Genomic DNA, 26,748 nt, shown 5'->3' with positions numbered 1-26,748 from the left:
CAAAACAGGAAACAACACAAATGGCAATGGTAAAAACACCATTGTAATGACTTAACCGCTCTACTGAAAACCACCAGGTATGATCAATGTTTTACTAATGATATATGTAAAGACATTCCAAATGTTTTGATAAGAATTTACCATCAGCAATCAATGATCTTAATAATAATAAAAGTAGACATTCCAAATGTTTCCATAAGAATTTACCTTTAGCCAACACTTCACAGATATAAAAGTTGTATTCATAATATTGTTAATAACAAAGTACCAAACTGATAAACTCTATGCAATGGATAAAAGGAAAATGGTAATATCAAAGCATAATGTGGAAAGTCAGAAACAACAGCAATAGTCCTGACTTGGTACAGGCATTTCTGATAGAAATGGTTGGTTAAACCAAGTTTTCTCCCAGTTCTATTACAGTCAGTTGTTAGCAGTATATTACAACACATATGCATATATTTATTTAAATGTTTAACTTTATTAATCATGAAGAAAAACAAAAACTAAAAAATCATCAACAAAAGTATATAAAATGATCTTTCATAAAACAATTCTAAAATGAAGCTTGAGAACAAACTTCCTGGACGGACATACAATAGTTTTGTCATAGATAAGGCACAATCAATATAATAGTTGGCTTAACTAATACAAACATTATTTCTGACTACTTGATTCTTCTGTTTAAAATTAATTAACAAGAAATGGTAAAACTCACTGATATAAAAAATGATAAACTAAGAACATTTCTCAAAAATTTAAATACAGTAAGATAAAAATACATCAATGTATACTTAATTTAATATTCCTGGGATTACAATAAGTAGTCAAGATAAGATAAACATATCAAGATTGTACAAGGTACATGTATTATAATAGTCTTATCTTAAAAAATGGCCACTTACCACTAAGAGTAAGTTCTTACAAGCTTATACATGAATTATTAAGTGAATTTTTACAAAATGGTTGCTGTTGACCCTTTCTTGGCTGAAAAGTTGTACAAAACCAACTAACAAAAGTCAGAACAAAATAGTACAAACATTAATGAACAAAAAGATAACAAAACACCTAAGAAGAAATTTGCTATTTTTATTTATCATCAAATGATCTTCCTATTGTTGACGTGTAATAGACTTTCAAATATTTGGTTTACAATATACCTTAGTCCACATTTAACAGATAAAGGTTATTAAACACACATTTAATCTTTAAAGTACAACTTCAGTTTAATATCAATAAAGTGATAACAATTACAAAACTATCGATAAAAAATCAATTTCATAAAAAAAACAAATCTGAAAAAAAAAAAAGACATTAAATATTACCTGGACGGAATCTACCATACAATGGTTTTGTCATAGATTTAGATAGAACCAATATCAACATAAAAACATTATTTCTGACAACCTAGTTCCTGAATTTCAAATAAATCAACCAAAAATGGTGCATAAATAATTTCAAAACCCAGAAACCATTACATCATAGAAACATATTTACAAAGATGTGGTAATGATTTGGCACACAAAGTATATTGTAAATGCATATGACCTTTTTGATGTATTAACTTTACATTTATTCTTCTATGATAAAAGACATTTATTCCTGCAGTCATGCTTCATATAGTAGTATCAAAATCTTGCTAAAAGGGAATCACCATAGACACTTGTTTCCAGATTTGTTACAATATATAATACCTATATCACAAAATTCCAACGAAACTTGTAATCTGTCAGGGATAGTTGGTGCATGTTTATAGATGCACAGCACTTATACCTATGTCAGTTTGATGAACCAATTATCTCCTCTTCCTTTGGTAGACTTTGGTTTAAATACAGGATCTATGGCTGTTTGAACCAAGGATCTTGCCAAATCTGGTAATAATTTCCTGTAAAGACAAAAACTGAATTTAAAAAAAATATTGTTGTTGAATAAAATATTTAAATCAAATTAAAGTTTGTTTTTGTCGGCAAAAACCATATGTCTCCTCCATCCTGCAAACTGGATCCACATGCAGTACTCACATACTCTCAGAACAGCTTTATAAAATTCTGTTGAAAGGCTGCAGACAAATTGCTCTGACCAGTTCAGTAGTTTCAGAGAATTTGAACTGACAAGGTAATTATGAGGATTTTTGACAATTTTCAAAGGGCATGCAAATTTTTAAGTTCAAAGGGGTCTAACTCCCACAAAAATTGGAGGATCAAAATGTCCTGGTAATACACACAATAACATATGATGTTCTTGCTACACATCACATTTAAAAAAAAAACTTGGGTCAGTAGTTTCAGAGGAGTTGTGCTGACAAGGTAATTTATGAGTTTTTTTTGGGCAAATTTCTAAGTTCAAAGGGGCATAACTCCTACAAAAGTTTGGGTGTCAAAATTTCCTATTAAAATGCATAACTACATAGGATGTTCTTGCTACATACTAATTTTCGTAAAAATTCAGTTCACTAGTTTCAGAGAGTTGCGCTGACAAACTTTGTGTCAGACACACAAACCCACACACACTCGGACAGACAGACAAGCCAAAAACAATATGTCTCTCCATCAAAGTAGGGGGAGACATAATTACAGTTTACCACTGTACATTTATTCACAAAGCTCTAAGAAGCCTTATCACTTACCTGGGTACACACTTCAAACAAGTTATTTTTTATTACAAGTATGCACAAATCAAAGCAAACTTCATCACCAAATTTTTGGAAAGAACATCATGGCACAACATGCATATAAAATTAAAAGTTGATGAACAGGTCCTCCAATTCATCAATGTTGCCAAGTGTGATTACTATTGGCTCAATATTATCAGATATACAGGCCAAAATGTGCTTCCATATAGTGTTACTATGTAAAGCATGAATGGCCACCTCTAACTATATTCCATAGCTGGTAAGTAAATGGATATCAACTACCTTTAAACTGGCATTTACAACTTTTACAAGTCTTGAAATCATCGATTTCAAAGGAGATACTACTGCAGTTGCATGTTAACTTTTTCAACTCAATAGAAAAATATGGTTAAGGGGTTAAGGAGTAAAATTTCACAGAAAGCAAAAAATTAAAGGAGACAAGCATATAAGAATAGTCCCTTGTGTATATGACTATATACATCTGTATTTCATTTATGTATTATATAATGCTGTTATATAATACTGTCATTTTTTAACACATTTTTATAAGAATTTTTCATAAGTGTTAGCTGCTTACCTGGGACCTGTATGACTAAATGTTTTACTACATGTGATCTGTTTTGAATTAAAAATTATAAGGGAATAAAAGAACAGCGTTCCAATGTCCCCCACGAAAAAAAGAAGTGTGGAAAACTTTAAATTCACAGAAATTTTCTAAGTCCAAGGGCCATAACTTCCATAAAAATCAATCAACCATAACCAAAGTCAAACTTAATCTGTAACTTCTCATAGTAAGACTACATACAAAAGATAAAATCAATTGGTTAAAGCATTACAAAAATAAGTGTGGAAAACTGTAAATTCACTGAAATTTTCTAAGTCCAAGGGCCATAACTTCCATCAAAATCAATCAACCATAACCAAAGTCAAACTTAATCTGTAACTCTTCATAGTAAGGCCACATACCAAAAACAAACTCATTTGGTAAAAGCATTACGAAAAAAAGTTTGGAAAACGCAGATAGATGGATGGACCCCCTGCATTTCCACGTCCCCTCGTGATGCATTATGGGGACAATAGCAACCAAACTTTAGACATGTGACCTCTCGTAAAATTGGGCCCCTGGGAACATGGAAACAAAAATAGGTATGATAGGAAAATGGGGTTATCTGACCAAATATAAGTTTCTATAAACCATAAAATCTTTCTAATTATAAGGACTTACTGGGCACATGCAGGAGCACCATTTATCTCTATCAAATGAACTTGTAGTTGATCATCTAACAAAAAGTCAAATCCAAATAGCTGGAAACTGGCATATCCTAATGTGTTAGTGCTGATTTTCTGTAAAAATACTAATAATTTACTTCTACATTCTAACAACTTTAAAAAAGTAACAGTTGGTTAACATGGTCAAATCAGCATCTATATTTGGTGCCACAATTTAATATATAATACACATGCATTGCTTAAAATTTTCAAATTTATTTGTTAAAGCTTTAGAAAAACAGTCCAGATCAATTCAAACTGCTTTGCAGCAAGTACAGTTTGTTATCACCAAAAGATCAGGTCATTTTGTTTTTTTGGAATTTTAATATCTTATCATTGACATCTCATTTTCTCTAATTCTTTTTATGACATTTTATCAAATATACTACAAGTACTCACATCTTTGATCATCAACAACACCTTTTTGACAATATCTTTAATCTGTGGTATAACAGTTGCATCCAATGTGGTCTTTGCTTTATGCTTCAAATAACTTTAAAAAAAAAAAACAACACATTTAACATAAAACAAACAAAAAACAAGACCAACAACATATCTGGCCTATGTCACCATTATGTTTGTCTGCATGTTAATATCTTCAATATACACAAAAACAGTAAGTAAGTTAAAAAAAACTGTAGTGTGGGTAACGAACTACCTTAAGAATTTACTTATGATAACATGTACTGTAATGCTGAAATATGGCTGAGTTAAAAAACTGATATTAAATATTTGTTTAATTTGTCCCTAATTAGAGATGCACATCTTCATTGAGACAAAAACAAATATTTGAATAACATCGGTTCAATACTTTTTGAGTTACAGATTAAACAAAGTAGGTATCATTTGTACCTCCTAAGCCTGACAGGCAGCAGAATGGATGGAAGGATTTTGTACCTCCTATGCCTGACAGGCAGCAGAACGGATGGAAGGATTTTGTACCTCCTAAGCCTGACAGGCAGGAGAATAGATGGAAGGATTCAAGCTGCTACTAGACTTGCCTTCACCGATGGTAAAAATAGGGAAGAACAACTCTAACATAGGGAAAAAAATATCGTATATATTAGTCAAAGAGCTAGGTAATAAACCCTTAGTAGCAAGAGATTCCAAATTATGTATTACCTATTGAATTGGTCAAAAAACATTTCATTTCCGGCTTCATATTCTCCAAAATTAGCTGATAATTCTTTTTGTAAGCAGTGATTTGTCAGGTGACTGGTGACATCATCATAGTTCTCTGGTCTGTAACTGTCAGAAGCTGTACGTAACACCCCTTCTTTGAAATAATACACATTGTAGTTGCTATCCAGTAGTACCCAGTACCTGTTTATGTATACAGAAATAACAAGATAATGCTTATTGAGTGATACTACTTTTGGCTTTCTGTTTTGCAAACAAGAGGAATTTGTTTATATGGATTACATTGGCAATGGTTTTGTACTTAATTATCAGGATCATGCAATTTACAGGTATATGGCACCTTAAGCATTTAAACTTGCCAACTCTCAGTTTGAAAAATCCCAAAAAAGAAATTTATGTGTTACAACTTAGTAATGAAAAAAACATATCATATAATTGTTCATGTTATGTATTAACAAAGGAGAAGGTGCAATTGGTTGAGATTAAAGTAAGGGAAAATGACTATTCTTTTAAAAAGATGCATTATCATTAATTTTAAACCAAATCAGTGTTTTTTCTTTTGTTTTATGAAATGAAAACTAAATCATCCGTACAGAACTCAATGCAAAAAAAAAAAAAAAAAAAAAAAAAATTTTTACCAATGCTGAGTCCAATTAGCTGATTCATAAATTGCCAAATATTTTTTATTTCGGTTATTCAAACCAAATCCAAGTTTGCCAAATCCATATTGCTGATTCCCAGATTGCCCACTCCTTCTTTTTTTGGCTTTTAAAACAATACTTATTACTTTTTGCTATGGAAAAGAATATACATGTGTATCAAAGGGCTTAAATTTTAACAAGATAGGAACATTGATGCATCTGAATACCAAAATCGTAAATAAACTGTTAAACTTATATTGCATGTTTATCCCAGATTGCTGACTCCTTCTTGTTTTGGTTTTTTTAAACAATTTTTAGTGCTGTTTGCTTTTTTTTTAAATCGGAAATGACATTTCAAAGGGCTTATCAAAAGTTTGGTATGGTAGCTTCCATGTCTGGTTTATGGTCATGGTCAGTGGTTTTGAGTAGTAGATGTCCATCTGCATCTGTTGTTTAGGCTTGTCCGGAACAGTCTTGAGCAGTACCAGTACATTTTCAATATTGCACACCAGCAGCATTTCTTTTGTCTTTTGAGTAACGGTAACCATTATGTAGTAGAGACCCCTCTGCCTTTCTTTAACCATTGTGTAGTAGAGACCCCTCTGCCTTCCTTTAACCATTGTGTAGTAGAGACCCCTCTGCCTTTCTTTAACTATTGTGTAGTAGAGACCCCTCTGCCTTTCTTAACTATAGTTGATACATCCATGATTGTTTTTTTATTCTGATCATTTCGATTTTTTGACTTGTATTTATACCTCCTTGTCATAGTTAATTCAAATTAAATTAATTTGTATTAGCTTTAATCAATTAATTATCATTTAATCTTTTCTTTGAAGCACATTTTATTAGCATGCTTCTTGTTGTTAAAAAAAAGCTTTGCTGATACAAAATTTCTCAATAGGTTTTAATCACTGTCTGAGAAATTATTTAATCTTTTTACTATCTGCATTCCGCTTGGTGATGCCCAAGCCGAAGTACCCTTGACTAATGCCATGAACGAATATGAAAAGAATTGCCGACCGCAGTTGTAGGACATGCCATTACAACTGAAATTATTTCTTAATTAGAAGTATATTTTAACAGCAAAAATATTAATCATTTTATTTATTCATTTTATCATAAATATAAAATGCAATAAAATGTATAAATTCTACATTTTGGTATTTTCGTAATATTCATCCCAGAATAGGGTAATACTAGTAGTTATTGTAGTCCCGGGAACCAGGATACTATTGTAGTCCCGGGAACCAGGATACTATTGATTTAAATAAACAAAATCAAAAGGAGTTGGGAATGGGTTTGGCAAGCAGGATTCAGTTTTGAGAACCAGAATAGAAAAAGTCTGCAATTTGGACTCGGCAAACTGAGACTTGGTTTTAGGAACCAAAATAGGAAAAGTTGGTAATTTGAACTCGGTAAACTGGGAGTTGGCAATTCAGGATGTTACCCCATAGAATGCCAGCAACTTCAAAACTTTATTGTAGTTTTTAGTAAGCATCTTCATTTTTTTCTAATAAGTATAAGAAAATACAGTTTCAACTTGTTCTTTTTAGAATATCATAAGACAGAGACACTTTTTTTCTTTTTAACATTTGAATACTATAAAAAAATGTATACTTAGAAAAAAATGTAACACATGTTTTTAAATGTTCGAAAACATGTTTAATTAGGACCTTAATATTTGTTTTTGTGCCTATTAAAACACATCATTTACATGTTTTTCATAAATTAAGCCTTTAGTCCTAAACATATGTTATCATGTTGGTTCCAAATATATGAAAAATATATTCATTTTCTCAGGTGTTACTAGTATTACAAGTATACATATGAACAATATATGTAGCAAAGTTTTCTCTGTATGTAAAATTCAAAATATAATCTGTCAATTTTATAATTAGGTCTAAAATCCTTTTAAGAATTTTTTTTATTATTATTATATTGTTGCATGAAAAATTTACAGAAGAAAAGCTACTAACTTAATTGTTTTAAGTCAGAAACAACATGTTTACAATATGAGTATTATTTTCTGCAGAGTATCTTTACGATGAAAAGACTTCAAAGGCTTTTTTATCTTTTCTTTATGATTTTATACACAAAGTAAAAAAATATCAAGAAGTTGTGTTTAGACAAGAATTAATAAATAATCTGGCAATAGAAACCAATGTTTATATAGTAATTACTCAAAAACTTCATTATCTTTGTTGTCTGCACTGAAGCCCTACTACCTACAATTGCCAAGCTATGACAGTTAAAATGAGCGTTTCTGTCAAACATATATAAAGGCTTTGCAAACTATGTATTAAATTGAGGAAGATTGAAATGATACAAGGAACTCCTATTACAATGTGCAGTCTGCAGTTAAAAAGTCTGCAAACTCAACATGACCGAGCAATGACCCAAAGTGCTTTACTTGGTTTGTAATTATTTCTCACATTTACTTACAATAAAATTAAACTGTTCATAAAATGGATAAAAATGTGCATTGAAAAAGTTACTATAAACACTTATGTTGAACTTTTAAGCATGTGACATTTCCTCAACAAACTTTGTTGCAATTAAAGCAAGAGTTATTTGAAATTATTGCATAGCAACATAATTCCCCATAGAAAGCACTGTAACATCAGCGTGCAATACATTTTTATACTGCAATAGTGCAAATATACTTAAAATTTGTGACGTTACCCATGACAATAGTTTATTTTAGTCAACGATATTGCTATACTATAAAAGGGTTATTGCATGAATACTGGTGAATATTATCCTTCATAGAATGTATATTGCACTCGTAAACTCAGGCAATATGAAATTCTACTCGGGATGAAATTCCCCAGTATTCATGCGATAACCCAATAATATAATAATATCTTTAAATATATGGTATTTCTCTGACGAAGACACATTTTATATTGTTTCCTAAAAGTAACACAAAATTAATAACATTTACAAATTGAAGAACAGAATATTTCAATATATCTGTCTTAACCTCATTTGTAGAAATACAACTAACAGATATAGACAGGAGAATATTCTTAGCATCTCTGTCAGGAAACCATAGCCAAAAGACTAATATTGAAAGACGAAAACTTCTTATCATTAGTCAAAAGCATATGTTTGACAAGTATAAACAACAGAAATGGGACAATATATAGAAGTTATATGCCCAAATGTTACATACACAAAGTCACACACAAGAGCAGCCCTTTGGCAGACAGATATTGTAGATGATGACAACATTGTTAAGCTTGTCCACTGTTCTACAGAGAATCGTAGTCCATAAACTGACATATAGAACCATTAAAAATAATGTCAAATTTTTAGAAATTGACTCCAAAATATAGTTTTAACTCTGACTTATTTTAATGTAACGAGATAGTGTGTACAAAAGTGTGTGCATAAAATAAAAGATAAAGAATAATGTCATATTCATTTATAAAATTTGATGCAGTTATCCATTTTATAAAATTAAAATAATGGGCACAAAATTGGTAAAAAGGGCACTATTGCACATTAAACCAAGCTAAAAAAGAGGCTCCCAGGAGCCTGAATCGCTCACCTTGTTAAATTTTGCCTTTCAAAGCCACACAATAAATTTTACAAGAAGTTGTCCAACAATTTTGAAGTCTTTGGTAGGACTTATCAAAAGATCTTTTCAACAATTGAAAGATTTTTTTTAATCTATCATAGTTCTCAAGATATTGACTGAAAACTGTTTTAAAAAAAGTCATTTTTCCCCTAACTCTTACAAGGAGTCATCTACTTTCTGACCCTTATGTTCTATTTTTAGTAATGGCTGCCATGTTTTTTGACGGATCAAAAATAAAAAATCCCGACATCAGTTCTATGCAGGATACCCAAAAGAACATTCATACCAAGTTTGGTTTCAATTGGTCGAGTAGTGTCAGAGTGAAAAAGGGCAATAACTCCAACATGGCTTAATGGATCAAAACCAAAATTTGACCAGAGATAGATCTTATATCATGCTGGACACTTTACCCTAGAAAGAATTTAGCTAAACCTAACGGTTTAGGAGATATATGTGAAAAACTAATGTCTGACCCCTATGTTCTATTTTTACAGGGGCCATGTTTTTCAAGGAATAAAAAATCCCCATATCAGTTCTATGCAGGATACCCCAAGGAACATTTGTACTAAGTTTGGTTCTTATTAGTCAAGAAGTTTCAGAGGAGAAGAGTTTTGTATAATTGTTAACGACGACAGGCACCAAGTGATGACAATAGCTCACGTGGCCTGTCGCCAGGTGAGCTAATAAAATGCTTTGCAAGGTCACCAGGGTGTAGCTTGATAAAACCACAAACCCTGAACAGTTGGGGCAGGTATGGATGCACAATTCAAACTTATGATTAGACATTAGAAACAGGACCCTTTTTTGTTCCTAATTTCTGAATGGTTTCAGTCACAACCTCTAAAATCAACTGGAACCTACTTTAGGGATATGGTACTTTGTGATCGAATTTTAAAGATACACATTCCCTTTATACTAAGTTATCATCCAGAAATTTTAAAAAAATCTTGTTTCTGGCAACTAATTGGCTCAAGTTACAATCTTGAAAGTCAATCCCAATCCTTTTGAGTTATGTTATCAAAGAGATCCATACATTTTAACTCAAATTACTGTCAAAATCAATACCAATCTCCTTTCATAAGTTTGGAATCTTGTTACAAAGTTTTTGTTAAGATCAACCAACGTTATTCATGCTATCTCACAGAAACCAAGTGTCTACAGATGACAATGATATGGATGCAACAACAGACAGAGCCATGCCATTATAGGACAACAAATTTTTTAGTCATATTAAAAAAGGCATTTTTAAAACTTGTCTGATAAAAATATTGAATGCTACATTGTGTTATTATTTGACTATTTTCAGGTTAAAGTAAACATTCAGGTCTATGCAGTACTTAAAACAACAGGTCTCTCTATAAAAAAGACAGGTTTGTGAATTTTTTTTAGGGAAGAGCAGATCTAAAAAGGAAGAAGGTCAGGGTAATTGCCAGCCTGCATATTGCACAGCTGAGGACAATCTTTAATTTTGTTAGTGAAAAATTGGCACAAATGTAAGTGCAAAAATATCAACCTAGAATCCACCCCTGGGGTGGGAGGGTGCACTTTGACCCAATATATAAGCCTATCTTTGAATTTGGAATTAGTTACCTAAGCAGGTATAATGGAAACCAGGTCAACTACAACTTACCTTATGTCAAACTTTCTCTCTCCTTCTAACAGAAATGGGTTTGTTACATATCTCTGTACAATAAAACCTTGTGTCTGAGTATCAACAAAAGCTATTAGTTCTTTAACATCGTTTGAAATCTTTATTCCATCTCCTAAAATTATAATAAAAAAATAAAGTAGAGCAACATACTGTCCCTTCTAATACGTACAAAGAAATTACAACAAGAAAAATTATCAAAGTGAAATATAGTACATTCCGTGACTTAATTGTCACTAACTTTGAAATATTTTTTAAATGACAAAGGTGTACAATACACTGATAATATCATTTATTTTTTTAAAAATTTTATCCAAATACCTGTAAACTTTCAATTGCATACAGTCCTAAAAAAATTTGTATATTGTTTTATCAGAAAAAGAAGCATGGTTTGTAAATTACAAAATACAATGTGTTTTTTGCACGCATTTTTTTTTTACATAAAACAAACAAACAGCTTCCCAAAGCACATGATATGGTACATCTGCCCATTGAAAGGGAAAATGGGAAAACAATTATGAAAAAAGCTTTCTTAAAAAAAAAATATGGTACCCAAAAAATATTAAAACCCCTGAAAGCATTTTTTATTTACCAATAATGTGTGAACAATTGGTCACACAGACAGCAATTATATCTTCCAAAAGAGGGGCATCTTAATCACTTTTGAGCACTCTTACCTTTGGCACCAGCTGATGACTTGGCTATCCAGACAATTTTCTGTCCTTCTTGTAAAGACATAGCAGCATCTTTTTCAATCAATTCTAGTCTGTCATCGGGTCTAGGTACCTTTCTCATAGCCGCTATTCCTGAAGCTCCCTGTTGCACAGAATTTTCTGTTATATTTTTAGGACAGATAATAAATGACAGCGGTAGCCATTTGGGTCGTAACCCAGGTTTTCTCTTCAACTCCTCTTTAAACACTCTATAAAAGACAATAATTATTATATTTGCTGTAATATCTTAACAAATTAGAAAATATAAAGTGAGAATGATCACACAAAAAATAGCCCCCACTGCCCTCTTACTTAAATCATGTAAAACCCTTAAATAAGATTATCTTGCCCAGCAGGAGGCCAACAATTATTTTCATCCTTCATGCTCATCTGCATATGAAGCCTTGCCTTCAAATAAAATTTCATCCAAATCCATATAGCAATTCAGAACATGCAGAAGGAGTCATGCTTAAAATGTGAACAGGCAAAACCTTGCAGCTGAATTATCTTCCTTTGAGTACATTTATATACCGGTACTTCTTCAATGCCAAACCTTCCTTAGTTATTTCTATATAACCCATGAATGGATTTAGAATAAGTTGTTCTTGCAAACTATGAATATGTAAACCCTTTCAGTTTAATTATCTAACAATTGCAAGGATCTCATAATTAACTTCCTCCTGCATCTCTAAATAAAATGAATAAGAGATGTGAATATACAAAAACTTGAAGTTGAATTACTTCCCTTGGAGGTATCTAATACTTCTAATTATCTTCATTTACGATCATCTACATATGCTGCTTAACCTTTTCATAAAAATCCATCAAGTGGGTATAGAGGAAATTATAAGATGTGTGGACTGATGAACTGCTCAGACAGGATGATTAAATGACTTTGGGAGGTGGGAGACATGCATGATAATCTCTGAAAAGCTCATTTAAAGAAGTTGGTGTTTTTATGTAATGTAACAAAACAAAATGCAATTTGAACACAATGAAACTGCTCAGGGAAAATATAAGCAGACAATAAATATATAATTCTTTACCTAATCATTGCTGTCTTTCTACATATACAGTCAGATCCTCTGTAATAGTTTACAAGCTGGAATAAACCAGGCTCATGTCCTATGAACAAAATTAAAAGTGTTAACAACCTTCACTTCAATAAGTACAGCTAACGATTCAAGTAAAACAATATTTAGTTCCCCTTAAAAGCAATTATCTTAATCATTAAACACACAATACATTTCTCTTGATGAAGGATAGGGAATTAATGGAACAGATGGATGAAGAACATACAACTTTTTGGAGGGTATCACATAATACCTTGCCACTTCATGTGGCGGGGTATAAAATGACAACCCAATCATCTAATTTCATGTATATATATAATGACCACTCCAGTTTGAATACTTACCTAATGATAAAATTCAACACAATTTTAAGAAATGAAAAGTTTCATAAATTAAATAAAAAAATATCCAATAGCTTACAATGCAATGAAGTCAAGATCCTCTACCAGAAAAGAGCAAGGGAAGATTAAAAGGCATATAATGCCACTAACCGGTTTCACTATCTGCAGTGAGAACACTAATAATCATTCTGCAGTTTGCACCCATGAGACACCATTTGTTTAAAAATTGATCAAATAGTTTGCAAATAATGAGATATAATTAGAAGCAATTAATCAGTTGTATAATTTATTTACCAAATTTCTCCTTAAATTTCTGAGAAAAACAATTCTTTTTAAGTATTTATTGCAACCTTCCATTCATCAAAATTTGAAGGAAATCTGATAAAAAATGAAGAAGCAATTTAGGTGAAAAGCCTAAAACAGTAATTCTAAACTGAGCCCCCTCCAAAGTAGTGCACCCCCTTGGTCAATTTCAGTGAAGATCAATCATATTCAAGCTTTTATTACGAATAACTATTAATCAAAGTTTAAAGGAAATTCTTCAATAGTTGAGGCACTACCCAGATGACATCATGCTGTGATACAATGTGGGACAGACCTGTCAAAAACTTCATACCCCTGCGACTTGTTATGCATTGTATAAATATACTTGATACATAATCAAATAATACACTCTATGCGTTGACATACTCCCAAATAGTTAGAGTGGGGAAACGCTCTCGGACCCACGTGGGGTCTGGGAGTAGGCCAGAGCGTCAACACAGCAGCCCAGCCGCTAGTAGGGCATACTCTGACTGAGTTCTTTGGTCAGGTATCCTGAAGGCTGGGCTCCGCAACCTTGTACTACAAACAGAATAATGTCTTTGATAATAGCCTATTCTATTAGCCACACACCCAATCTCCCAAAAGGCAGCTTATTCCTTTCACCAAACATGAGATTGAATGAAGCAGAATTTGCTGGTAATTTTCTCCAGTCATCTCCTCCATTCTCTACTAAAAATTCGGATACCGCTTTATACACACTGCTCTTTACATCACGTCTCACAAAACCATACATCCTAAAAAATACATGTTAAATTTTAATTTTGCTGAAGAGAAAAAAAAACAAAACAACCAGAAAAAACATATACAGGCTAAATATCATACTGAGCCTGTCGGATTATCAAAGATAGATTGATTTATAAATGTATTTTCACTCAAAGAAATAGAATAAGAGGTCTGAACAGACCTCCAAAATTTAATTGAAAATAGTTGAAATATTCTATACTTACTACAATATAAACAACTGTGGAACTTTGTTGGATAAAAACAATGTTGTGTCAGATGCACAGACATAGTGATTACTAAAACAGAATTATTCATGTCTATAGCTTGGTATTAAATTTAAATATAAATTTCAGCCAATGATTAAATATATATGGCTGCCATAAAGTATTGCTTAATTATCACTATGTCATGTTAATTATATGAACACTTACATTCATTCTATCTTCATCTGGCTAACAACAAGCTGGTTATCTCTACAGTCTTTACAGGAAATATATACTGGTTGCCTGATAAAAAACACATTACATTGTCAAGATTATCATGACTTTCACAAAGGCATTTTAATATTGCTAATGCTACATTATTCTAAAGTTTATGGTTCTTATATGTAAATACAAGGAGGCAACCAAGTGTAACAGTACAGCATGATGTACTGGACAAAATTCATAACAGTACCAGATTGGGACTCCTGGCACTCTGAGTAGAAAGCCTACCAACAGAGTTGAAAGAGTAGCACCAGAACAACTAATAGAACACAGTATTTACTAGTAAGTCTACCTGTGAGGAAGCCACCAATACACAAAACTGCATACAGTAATACAGTGTAAACATTAATCTACACAGTAGCTCTATTTTTATTTGTGAACTAAAGTATCACATTAATTGATGTGTATTTATAAAACTTTATAACAGATCTAGACTAGTTAAAGGACACGCGATACAAAAATTATCATTTTATTAACGTCTATATTTATAAAACTATAGTATGTTTTGTAATGAGTGTAACAAAAGTTTTCTCATCAAGTTAGCTCTAAATAAAGTTTGAAGAATTTTTTTTGTGTTTTCATGACAACCTAGTTAATATGCATAAATGGAAATCAGAAGTAATGCTCAATTACTATATATGAAAATGCTACACCATTGGTTCTCAATCTCAATTTTAATACATTGAAAATGTATACACATGCTCCGACAAAAATGAATAAATCTTCGAATATAGCTTGTATATATGATGCAGAGTGTTCCACTGATCTGTATGTGGGTGCAATAATCATGTTTAGAAAGTTAAAAGACTAATGTTATTCTTGTTTTCTGTCAACTTTTCATTTTCATTGGGCATACATCCCTGTGATGAATCCACAACTATTTTGCACACTATTTTTAGGACTTCAACTGGAGGGTACAATTAAAATACTGACACTCTGTGTATCATACTTTCTTTGTCGCTGGGTAATATTAACCAACAAGCCTCGTAGACTTAATTATTACAAATAGATAGTGTGGGTGGCTTCTTTTATCTTTATAGGGTTTGATGACCCATGACACAGGTGTGGACTTGCGATTAACAGCTGAAATTTGAAATAAAACTGAGAATTTGACACAATACAGAGTAGATAACAGGTGATCCTATATAAGAGTTTAAGGGAGCTTTTCGGGTAAAGCCATATCAGGACAATGTTTCTTAGGTCGGTTAAAATATCTGATTTTATCAGAAAAGATTTACAACATGAGAAAGCTTAAAAAAACATAAAAATAAACAGGTTCTTATTAAACTTACACACAAATCCTCTATACTTGTACACTTGTCAGGAGTTATATTCTGTAAAAAATGTTCAAATCAATATTTTCATTTCAGATCGAGATCGGAACAGTTAAAAATATTAGAATGTGAAAATTAATTTACTTCATGTAAATAGTTCAATCTTACATGACAGAACATAAAGAAATATTTCTATGTAATCATCAAACAGAAGTGGTATTGTCGCACTGTCTAGTCTTCATACATGTAATAGTTTAATAATTCTGACATTTTTTATCATTTTCCTCTCGAAGTGGTTTAAATTGAAACAACTGTAAGTATATATTAGCTGGCAAACCAAACTTTCGATATTTTCATTCTCAGTTATACTTACAGAATTCATGCAACAAATACAGAAGCCCTATGCATTTCAACTACTCAATCTATGAATGTAGAACCAATAACGTAGCATAGTCATGTGGCCACATGGCTAACTAAAATTTGTATGGCTTGGGTCATCCGCAATTTTGAATCAGTTTATCTTCATTTAAATGACAGAAGAGACTTCAAGGGGAGTTTTTAAAATATATTGGGTGTAATAAATCAAATAGACCAAAAATTAAAAAAACAAATTTTTGTGTCACCTCTCTTTTAACCATGTAATTTGACGAAATTTTTTATAATTCTGATTATTATGATTGTAACAATAGACATAAAGCCATCTGGGGATGGAAGTTGAGGTCCTTGGCAATGAACTTTGTAAGCAGACACTCCACCAACTGAGCTAAGGAAGTACTCCACTAGCATAGTTAATGGGTTGATTGGTTGATTAGCTCAGTTGGTCGAGTGTCTACTTACATTGCCAAGGACCTCAGCTTTCATCTCCAGATGGAATCAATGTTAACAGAGCATAGCTAATGAAGTAACCATTCAAATCTATAACCATTGCAGTTCTAAGTAATTGTAATTAACTGTATTAAATAAAATGTGTTTTCGAAAGGTAATGATGAACCTATCAACTAAGTTCATGATTTTTTAAAATTTTGCATATGCATTTTGAACACTATACCAACCAATAAAATCCAACTCTAACATCTCAAATATTTATATTAAGCCTAAAATTAGAATTGAAATATCAGAATCTTTTACTACAAAGGTCACGTAATTGGTCACAGGTGGCGTTGTAATTTGATTGTGGGCATTGTCATCGATATGTCTAATAACCACAAGGCCAAAAATCAAAGTGACCCAATACACAACAATTATGTCAATTACAATATGTGGTGCAAGGTAGACAGTTATTTCACGTTCGGTGGCTCTGGTAAAAGTCTTTTTATCATCCCTGACCCAAGGGATGATTTTCATTGTGTGAGCAATGGTTGGTAAACATAAATTTCCCTGTAACTGCTTCAACATGCGTATACAGCAGAGTCAACTGTCTGCGAAGATCACTTTGATGAAAGCTTCTTTGAAAGAAGTCTGGTGGTAATTATATTTGTATTTTTCTATCTATTTTTTAGAACAATCATTATCAATCATAATTTAAAACTTTTCTGGTACAACTGTATCATCTCAGGTCTTGATATTTGTAAGGTTAAAAAAAAATTAAATCCACAAGATATTGAATCACATTATTTTTTCCAGAATATTTTCATTCTCCATTACCTTTTTGATTTAATTTCAATGCTATCAACAAAGGAGCAATTTTTTGTGCTTCGCGAAAACAGCCAGGTTGGTTAAAATGTGAACTGTATAAAGCTCACTACATGGAAAATTTATACGAATATGTGTTATGCTTCTAATATAATTCTTCAATATAATAATAAATTCAGACTGCCAGAATTCTTAAAATGTAACAATAAGGCTAATATGGAAATTCTTTGGTTTTTTTTTTTTACATTTGACTCGTCTTTGACAAACTTTTGCAATACTTTTATTGCTGATAAAATTATTTAGAATATTTTCTGCACAAATTCATAATTCTTTCACACACTTTGATCAAATTCTGGGTTTCACAATTTCAAGGTAATTATTACCCTCTTTTCCTGTGTTTATTGCCCTTATTTCCTGTGTATAGTTTTTATCTGTCACTCGTCTCGTACGGCAATGTAAATAACTACTCCCTCCTTCCCCATTTCCTCCTGAGTTATTGCCCAGATTTCCTATGTATAGTCTGAAGTCCTTCACGGGTATACCATTAGAATGTTACCTATATTACCACCTATTTTATTGTTCAAAGCTATTTTTTTATTGTAATAAGTTTTAATTATTCAATACTTATTTTTTTTCTTTTATTAATTTCTTCATTCAACATAGGTTTTATTTTTTAAAACTATAGTCTTAAATCTAAAAATCACTTTTATATAAAGCATTTTTCAAAAGGTAATATTCAGACTTTTATATTAACATTATAAATACTCGTAAGAATAGTCAAGGATGTTATAAACTTTAAGTAATAGCTTTTGTAAATGGGTCAATTTATAATTTTGAAAATAATTAGGTTGATATGCAATAAAAAAGAAATAAAAATGAAACTAAAAGGGTCTGTGTAATACTTTGCACAGTTACTTTTTTCGACTATCTGAATCACTTGTAGAAATCATGAATTTACACTTTAAAAAAAAATACTGTTTAAATATTAGTTATCTGTCATTTGTTTATTGTAGGCAGTGGCTCCTCGTCCACACATTTGTGAACATGGAGCCTCTTCAGGCTAATTGTCACTCATCTGGTTTGCGTCAAAAACATACGGAATCGTGAAGGAAACGCCCGAAAATGTTGTAGAACTTATCCACAACAGTTCCCTGTTTGTGTTATATACTAGCTTGACTGCATATTTGGTAGTGGGTGCAAGCCCCTGTGCTTGAAAATGCACAGGTTTTATGCTGGTCAAACACAGAACAAGACACAGAGAATATGATGACAAATGCCAAAGTTGATGAATCGTCTTTAACAGATGTTTAAAAATAAATAATTAAATCTTGGCTGACATCATAAATATCCCACGTGTTAAAAAATGCATTGAATGTTCTTAAAATATTCAAAAGTGAATGGATATGTTTCATATCTGCCATCTGGAATGGCAGCATTATGAATTAAAATGTGTCAGACTGAATCATATGCCAAAACAATCTTTGTTGATCAGTTACATCAGTTACGATTTAAATTGTATTTGTATCATATATATATATATATATATGTATAAAAAAGAATTTCTCACAATTTCCACATTACTAACATAAATGAACCATTTCTGAAATGAATCATTTCAATGTGTTATTGACTCAAACCGGATGTGTGGACGATTAGCTGGTAGAGGCTCCCAGTCCACTAATGCGTGGACCAGAAGCCACTGCCTTTATTGTAATATCTGTTCTATCAGTTGTAATAGGCCATAACCATTAACTGAATGAGTTTGTGCTAATAAAAGTATTGTTTTGCATTGTGTAACCTCACAAGAGGGTTACTTATAATTTTTGGACTAAAAGATTGATTGATTGATTGTTGGGGTTTAACGTCCGAGCAGCAATATTTCAGCTATATTCAGACGATGAACATGAATTGGATGATAAAATGAACATGAAATGATGATGAAATGAAAAATGGGATGGGACACAAGGACAGTAGGGTCGACAAATTTTGATTGCCACTAGAAAAAGGGAGGGAAGGGGAAGGTCGGGCAATTTAGCCTCCTGCGGCGGAGCGCAGTGGTTCCTACTCCTATCGAATACCACAGCAGGGTTCTTTAACGTGCGAGGAACTTGGCATCTTTCCCAACACGATGCACCACTATGGTTTGCGGTCAGGTTTTCCGTATTATAGTCTGACAACCCCAGCATGTAACACGCCAGGGGTACCCCATTCCACCACCTGGGGCACACATCCAAGTTGCTCTGTGGGCAGAGCGCCTAGCCCCTGGCTAGGTTTCTGAGCACTATTTAGTCGCCTTTTACGACAAGCTTAGCGCTGCTGCTGGCCTATTCTTTTGACACCCGGACCTGCACGGGGCTGGACTAAAAGAGAAGGAAATAATAGAGGGATAGTGCATAGTGTATATATGTTATTTATGATCATGAATAGATTCATAATTTCGATTAATACTTATAGTGTTACCATTAAGAACGAAAAATTGAAGTAATAGAAAAATCGGTAGTCAAGATATCAGAGATGGCTACTTTCATTTTATAATAAATCTTCAAGTTTGAGGCGTATTAAACCGCTCAGTCATTCTTAATCTTAAAAACGTTTGTAATGTCGCTTATTCTATGCGTCATCAAGAAATATATTTCAACATTGAACAAAACGTTAATTTTAAAATCCCAACAGCTGGTCAGCTGATTTTCAAGTTCTATTTTTTCAAATGCCATGGAGGAAAACATCGTTGTCAGAAAGAAAAGAGGGAAGCCAAATCGGGGAGGAGGCAGATTCAATCGAGGGCGCGGAAGGGGAAGACAAAATCGGTCAGAGGGTAATAGTCAACATCACCATGACATAAGAAAACACGTGTCAAATGAAAATAGGGACAAAAGCTCCCGAGGGAGAGATTACGCAGGGTGAGAAATCATTGCAGTAAATTTTTATGTTTGGAGCTATTTTAAAATAAAGTGTTTCACAGTGCACAGATTGATATGACTTCAAAGATTGAACCTTGAACAGTTGTAGACTGTAGTGTAGAATTAGGCTCATTCAGATAAGCATGAATTCACAGAGCATTTTTTAATCTGATGTTTATGCTCATCATTTCAAAATAAGCTAGTATTATAGTTCTTTTGTTTAAATGATAAGATGCCCTGTGCAGGTCTGGATGCCAAAAGAATAGGCCCGCAGTAGGGGTCATCAGGCCATAATATGGAAAGCCTGACCGCAAACCATAGTGGTGCAACCTGTTTGGAAAGATGCCATGTTCTTCACATGTTAAAGAACCCGGCTGTGGTATTCATTATTCATGTTCATCGCCTGGATATAGCTGAAATATTGCTGCCCAGGTGTTAAACACCAATAATCAATCAATAAATGACAAGTTATGTTTACAATCATGGAACCGATGTCTGTGCAGTCTATATTTTCGCACAACATCACATCTGATGTATAATGAAAGTAGAATTAGGCTCATTCAAAGAAATATTTAAAATGTTAAGGGAAAATCAACTGGTGAAACTGTTTCCATACAAGTTTTTTGATAAAAATTTGTTAATAAAATGTGATTGTAAAAATACTCAAAATACATGGATCTTTAATTTGAAAAAAATGAACAATTGAAATTCTTTAATTCACACCGACATACAATTTATTTGAGCATGTGCAGAATCATCAGATATTTCTTTAAGTTGACAAAATAAGGCCATGGTTAAGTAAACAATTAAAAACAAGCTATCATTGCTGTTTCATAAATTTTTATTTGATATTTTAAATTTAAATCCCTTTAGCTGTTACACTGTTGTATTTAACGTGAAAGTACTAACTGTGTGGACACCTGGTCCAGCTCTGTAATGATTTTTAAAATTTAATAGCATATAAAAGCATGTAAAGTTATAAACAGGAAAAATACATGAAAAGTATTGGAATGAAACAATTTAATATTAGTTTTTAATTTGGTGGAGACACAGTGATGTCACAGTCAAGGTAAATGTAAATGGTGGCTCCACTGTGAAGAGTCGAGAAATTAAAATTTAAGTTGATGTTAGTGTAGTTAAGTTCTTTCAAATGCTTATTTTAAGCTGCTTTTTGGCCCTTAATTCTAAAATGGTTGAGGCCATAGCCTCCAAAATCAATACAAACCTTCCCTTCTTGGTTTGGAACCTCATTATAAAATTTTATAAAGATCAACCAACTAATACTCAAATTATTGCATGAAAACAAAGTGTCTTTGGACAACAACAGTGCTATATCAATATACAAAAGACATTTTTAATGATAATATAAAAAAATTAAAAGAGGGAAAATGTAGCTAAATTTTGTTCCCAAATAAGAAGAGCATGATATTCCCCTCATAGAATTACACTTCACCCATCAAAGATCAGTTCCTAGGCCCCTCAGATGTGGCACATTGAGGAACAAATTCAGTTAAAGAATTAATCCAAGTCTCTACTTATGTTTCTGAAGCATATTCTTAATTCCCTTGATACCTAGTGTAAGAAGAATAAATGTCAAAATAATAAAAGTGTGCAGCATGATGAAATCTATCTCTGGTCAAATTTTCATTTTAATCTGTTAAGCCCTTTTTCAATGTTTTTTTTAATGTTTTTTCTTTAAAAAATCTTCTCCTATGACATTACTTGACTAATTAGAAGTAAACTGTGTATGAATGTTCCTTAGGGTATTCTGCATAGAACTGATGTGGGGGATTTTTAATCTCTCGAAAAACCTGACCACCGTTAATAAAAAAAAGAACATATTGTAGGGTCAGACAGAAGTCTTTTGCATATATCTCCAAAACTGTCAGGTTTAGATAAATTCTGCCACCGGATAAAGTGGTCAGCATGATGAAATCAATCTTTGGTCAAATTTGAATTTTAATCTGTTAAGCCATGTTGGAGTTATTGCCCTTTTTTGATGTTTTTTTTTCTTTAAAAAATCTTCTCCTCTGACATTACTTGACCAATTAGAACCAACTTTGGTATGAATATTCCTTAGGGTTTTCTGGATTGATCTGATGTGGCGATTTTTGATCCATTGAAAAAAATTGCTGCCATTACTGAAAATACTGAAAATAGAACAAAGGGGTCAGACAATAGTTTTTCTTATATATCTCCAGAACCATTAGGTTTAGCCAAATTCTTTCAGTTGCCGAAACGATCCTTATGATAAAGCCTACAAAAATCTGCAGGGACCAAAGTTGTTGGATGACTCCTTTTCAGAGTTATTGTCCCTGAAAGGTGTAAGATGATGCTTTTTTTAACAGTTTCAGCAAATATCTTGAAAACTATAATAGACAGAAAGAAATTTTCATTTGATGAAATGATCCTTATGATAAGTCCTACTAAAGTCTTCTTGAGTCAAAATTGTTGGACAACTCCTTGTTAGAGATTGCCCTTGAAAGGCAAAAATTTAACCAGGTGAGTGATTCAGGCTCCTGGTAGCTTCTTCTTTTCTAAATAGTCAGATACATGTATATATTCCACTGCTTTCGATAGCTACATAGTAGCATGTAAATGATTAGCCATCATTAAGAGAACATACCATAGCATCACAGATGGCACATACAGAGGATGGGGGTTAATCAGTTATTTTTATGGTTATCAATATTGAATTAAATGTTTTTATTGCTCATTTCATTTCAAACACAAATTAAAATGTTCAGTAAAATTTAAAATTTTCATTAGAAACTTGATGCTTTTACAAAATCCAAAATTTTAAATCTGTATACCTATGAAACTTTGACAAACCATAAAAGTTAATACCCAAGAACAAAAGTACCTATACAGTAGATCAGTCACATTTAATTACTAGAACAGCACTTTTGTGGGTAAACAAGTACTAATTAATCATTTAAGATAACTTAAGGATATAGCACTGCTGACAGTGACAGGTATTGGTAAATCATTATGAGTTTTCTTTCATATTTTAAGGCCAGATGAATACAAAGATGTTAGGATTCAAATGCAAAGACTCCACATGAGTGCAGAAAATCAAGATATGGTCAGGGACATGCTTCAAAATCTCCACAGTGAAAGTGATAAAGTTGATACCTGCAGGTATGAACAAATGTAAATTCAAAAATTATTTCATATATTTTTTCATGGTATGTTATTTTGTAATTTTAAAGTTGCATATTATTAATTTTGTTAGATTTAGGGGAAAATCAGTTTGGAAATATTAATGTGTGAGTTAATCATTTATTTACAGTATCAAATAATTTAACAATTTTTGGAATGAATATGAGGTGTATCTCAATTTTTTTCAAGCAAAGGTTTGTAACACCAATTATAATTTAAAAAAAAATGTTAAGATATTGATGACTCCAATTTTATAGTGTACAATAAAGTATTGACTGATATGAACTGTTTCCCCAATGAAAAATACCTACTTGTTCATGTAAGATTTCTCTAGAATGGAGTTAAATCATTTTGATACTGCATTCCAAAGTGACATTTTTGTCCCAACTACTTGAGGACTGAGAGATCTTCAACCCGTGTGAAAATTATTATGTCATTTAACATCCTATCTTTGGACAAAATTGATTTTATAGAAAAGTAAGATTAATTTTTAATAGCACTTTAAAAGACTAAGTTTAGTTAAATTAAAGGCTATTGATAATCATCATTATCAGTGACTACTTTTTAGTTCACCTGCTCAAAAGGTTGTGAGAGCTATTTCCATCACTATGTGAATGTTCCTTAGGGTATTTTTAACAATCCTTCTGTGGGGTTTTTTTATCTGGCAAAAAAACATGGCCAATAATACTAAAAATAGACCATAGGGGTCTAATTGCAGAATTTTGCAAAAATCTCAAAAACAGTTTGGTTTAGCTAAAATCTGGCAAGAGTAAAATTGTTCAACATGATGGGATAGGCCTATGCCAAAATTTTCAGATAGATTCATTGATGAATCAATCAGTTCTGGGTCCTGAAATGGATTTTTTCGTACATTTAACATTTCCAGCTGTGAAAATCTCCTCTGCTACTACTGGATGGATTAAAACAAAACTAGCTCATCTGCCATTATTACTAAAAAGATACTCTAGGGGTCAAATTGTAGAATTATGCGTGTAACTCATGATGAAATTTTCAGAAATTTCCATAGACAGATGAATGAGTTATGGGTCCTTAAATAGCAATTATAATTTCAACTTTGAAAATCTTCTCCTCTGAGACTACTAATAGGATGGATTGTAACCTAACATGATATTTGTTAGGATATCCTTTACAATCTATGTGTGTACATTTTTTTATCTGTAGAAAAACATGGGCACTATTACTTTAATTTAAGGATTTGTGGAAAAACTTGAAAAACCGATGGGTTTAGCCAAATTTATGGGTAAAATTGAATGGTGAGACAGACCTATTCTGAAATTTTCATTAAGATCTGTTGATTTTTAATATTGGAGTTATGTCCCTTGAAGAGTAAAAAAATAATTATGAGAGATTTATTTTAGAATATGAAAACCGGGTAGATAACTAAGATGCTCTCTATTTATCAAATGATTCTTGTGACAATAGTACGGTTATGTCAAGAGTCAAGCTTGAGAAAGCTAAAAAGACTATGTTTGACCAGGTGAACGATTCAGGCTCTCTTTAGTTTATTTTAGCTTGTAAAAATGATTTGTATATGGTTTTTAAATTATTAATGAAGAAATGAATATTTCTTTAAATAGTGATGATGAATATGAGTATAAGGAGGATGAGGATGGTTTAGATGTTCGGGATGAGGACCAGTATTGGATGACTGATAATACTCTGTATGTAGAGGACTCTGTTCCTAATGCTATTTTCAGTAAACATCAGGAAACACCATTGATGGAAAATATAAGTCCTTATGCTTTAAATAAACTTATGAGGTAAGACTGACTTACTTTCTTGAAATGTTGAAATTCTTAAAATTCCTCTTTCAAATGTATTTCTTTTAAACAAATTTGTTAAAAGATTGACAGTCATGACTTTTGTTTTCAAAAAATTGTCATAATAGAACATGTGACATGTCAGACAAAGGATCAGTAGGACCAAGCAACCCTTAAATAAACTTGTGTTTTTTTCTGGAGCATTTCATGTTTCATCTGTCTCATATTAATGGTATTTAATTAGATCTCACATATCATACATTTTGTATTTATTTAGATTTTTTTTTGAAAATGTTTCATTTTGATTTTTTCAGAAGGGGAAAATTTCTTTTCATTTGCTTTGGTGCCTGTTGTGAATGTCAGTGTGTGTTACTAGTACATGTATCTTAAACTGTGAAAAGATCATATGTTGGGATAGGGGCAGAGGGTATTTTATAGTAAGATTACATGTTGGGTTAGGGGTAGAGGGTATTCTATAGTAAGATTACATGTTGGGATAGGGGCAGAGGGTATTCTATAGTAAGGTGATATGTTGGGATAGGGGCAGAGGGTATTCTATAGTAAGATTGTATGTTTGGATAGGGGTAGAGGGTATTCTATAGGAAGATTACATGTTGGGATAGGGGCAGAGGGTATTCTATAGTAAGATTATATGTGGGATAGGGGCAGAGGGTATTCTATAGTAAGATTGTATGTTTGGATAGGGGTAGAGGGTATTCTATAGTAAGATTACATGTTGGGATAGGGGCAGAGGGTATTCTATAGTAAGATTACATGTTGGGATAGGGGCAGAGGGTATTCTATAGTAAGATTACATGTTGGGATAGGGGCAGAGGGTATTCTATAGTAAGATTGTATGTTTGGATAGGGGCAGAGGGTATTCTATAGTAAGATTATATGTTGGGATAGGGGCAGAGGGTATTCTATAGTAAGATTGTATGTTTGGATAGGGGTAGAGGGTATTCTATAGTAAGATTGTATGTTGGGATAGGGGTAGAGGGTATTCTATAGTAAGATTACATGTTGGGATGGGGGCAGAGGGTATTCTATAGTAAGATTATATGTTGGATAGGGGTAGAGGGTATTCTATAGTAAGATTATATGTTGGGATAGGGGCAGAGGGTATTCTATAGTAAGATTATATGTTGGGATAGGGGCAGAGGGTATTCTATAGTAAGATTGTATGTTGGGATAGGGGCAGAGGGTATTCTATAGTAAGATTGTATATTGGGATAGGGGCAGAGGGTATTCTATAGTAAGATTGTATGTTTGGATAGGGGTAGAGGGTATTCTATAGTAAGATTACATGTTGGGATGGGGGCAGAGGGTATTCTATAGTAAGATTGTATGTTGGGATAGGGGCAGAGGGTATTCTATAGTAAGATTGTATGTTGGGATAGGGGCAGAGGGTATTCTATAGTAAGATT

At 32.3% G+C, this 26,748-nt stretch overlaps 2 protein-coding genes and 1 long non-coding RNA gene across 5 annotated transcripts in view; 2 read left to right on the top strand and 1 right to left on the bottom strand.

Annotated features, from left to right (window-relative positions):
* Nucleotides 1–461: 461 nt before the first annotated feature.
* On the bottom strand, nt 462–20,063 carry LOC148624292 (tubulin--tyrosine ligase-like). Of its 3 annotated transcripts, none has more exons than XM_088566961.1 (11): nt 19,939–20,056; nt 15,865–15,906; nt 14,519–14,593; nt 13,935–14,098; nt 12,673–12,751; nt 11,591–11,835; nt 10,896–11,028; nt 5,024–5,224; nt 4,301–4,394; nt 3,858–3,976; nt 462–1,885 (listed from the first exon to the last, which is right to left on the bottom strand). In XM_088566961.1, coding segments are annotated over exons 3-11 (1,149 nt in total). In that variant the 5' UTR covers nt 14,521–14,593; nt 15,865–15,906; nt 19,939–20,056; the 3' UTR covers nt 462–1,773. The 3 variants fall into 3 exon arrangements, with proteins under 3 accessions (XP_088423087.1, XP_088423088.1, XP_088423089.1); XM_088566962.1 differs by lacking the exon at nt 19,939–20,056 and adding an exon at nt 17,862–19,620; XM_088566963.1 differs by lacking the exon at nt 15,865–15,906 and having other exon boundaries at nt 19,939–20,063.
* Nucleotides 873–9,080, top strand: LOC148624293 (uncharacterized). The gene is made up of 3 exons (XR_015919671.1): nt 873–913; nt 4,727–4,980; nt 8,677–9,080. It is a non-coding gene; the product is annotated as an uncharacterized LOC148624293 (long non-coding RNA).
* Nucleotides 20,064–20,086: 23 nt separating the features above from the next.
* Nucleotides 20,087–26,748, top strand: part of LOC148624291 (putative ATP-dependent RNA helicase DHX57) — a 43,342-nt gene continuing 36,680 nt past the window's right edge. The window contains exons 1-3 of the mRNA XM_088566959.1: nt 20,087–20,378; nt 23,394–23,519; nt 25,139–25,321. Of these exons, the coding sequence (XP_088423085.1) occupies nt 20,191–20,378; nt 23,394–23,519; nt 25,139–25,321 (497 nt within the window). The 5' untranslated portion in view covers nt 20,087–20,190. The remainder of the gene's footprint in view (nt 20,379–23,393; nt 23,520–25,138; nt 25,322–26,748) is intronic.

The sequence above is a fragment of the Perna viridis genome, chromosome 2, assembly GCF_037379345.1.
Source record: "Perna viridis isolate PV_CMFRI_1.1 ecotype Kerala chromosome 2, ASM3737934v1, whole genome shotgun sequence".
Lineage (NCBI taxonomy): Eukaryota > Metazoa > Mollusca > Bivalvia > Mytilida > Mytilidae > Perna > Perna viridis.
Note: the sequence above shows the minus strand (reverse complement) of the source record. Positions and strands in the feature narration are given on the sequence as shown.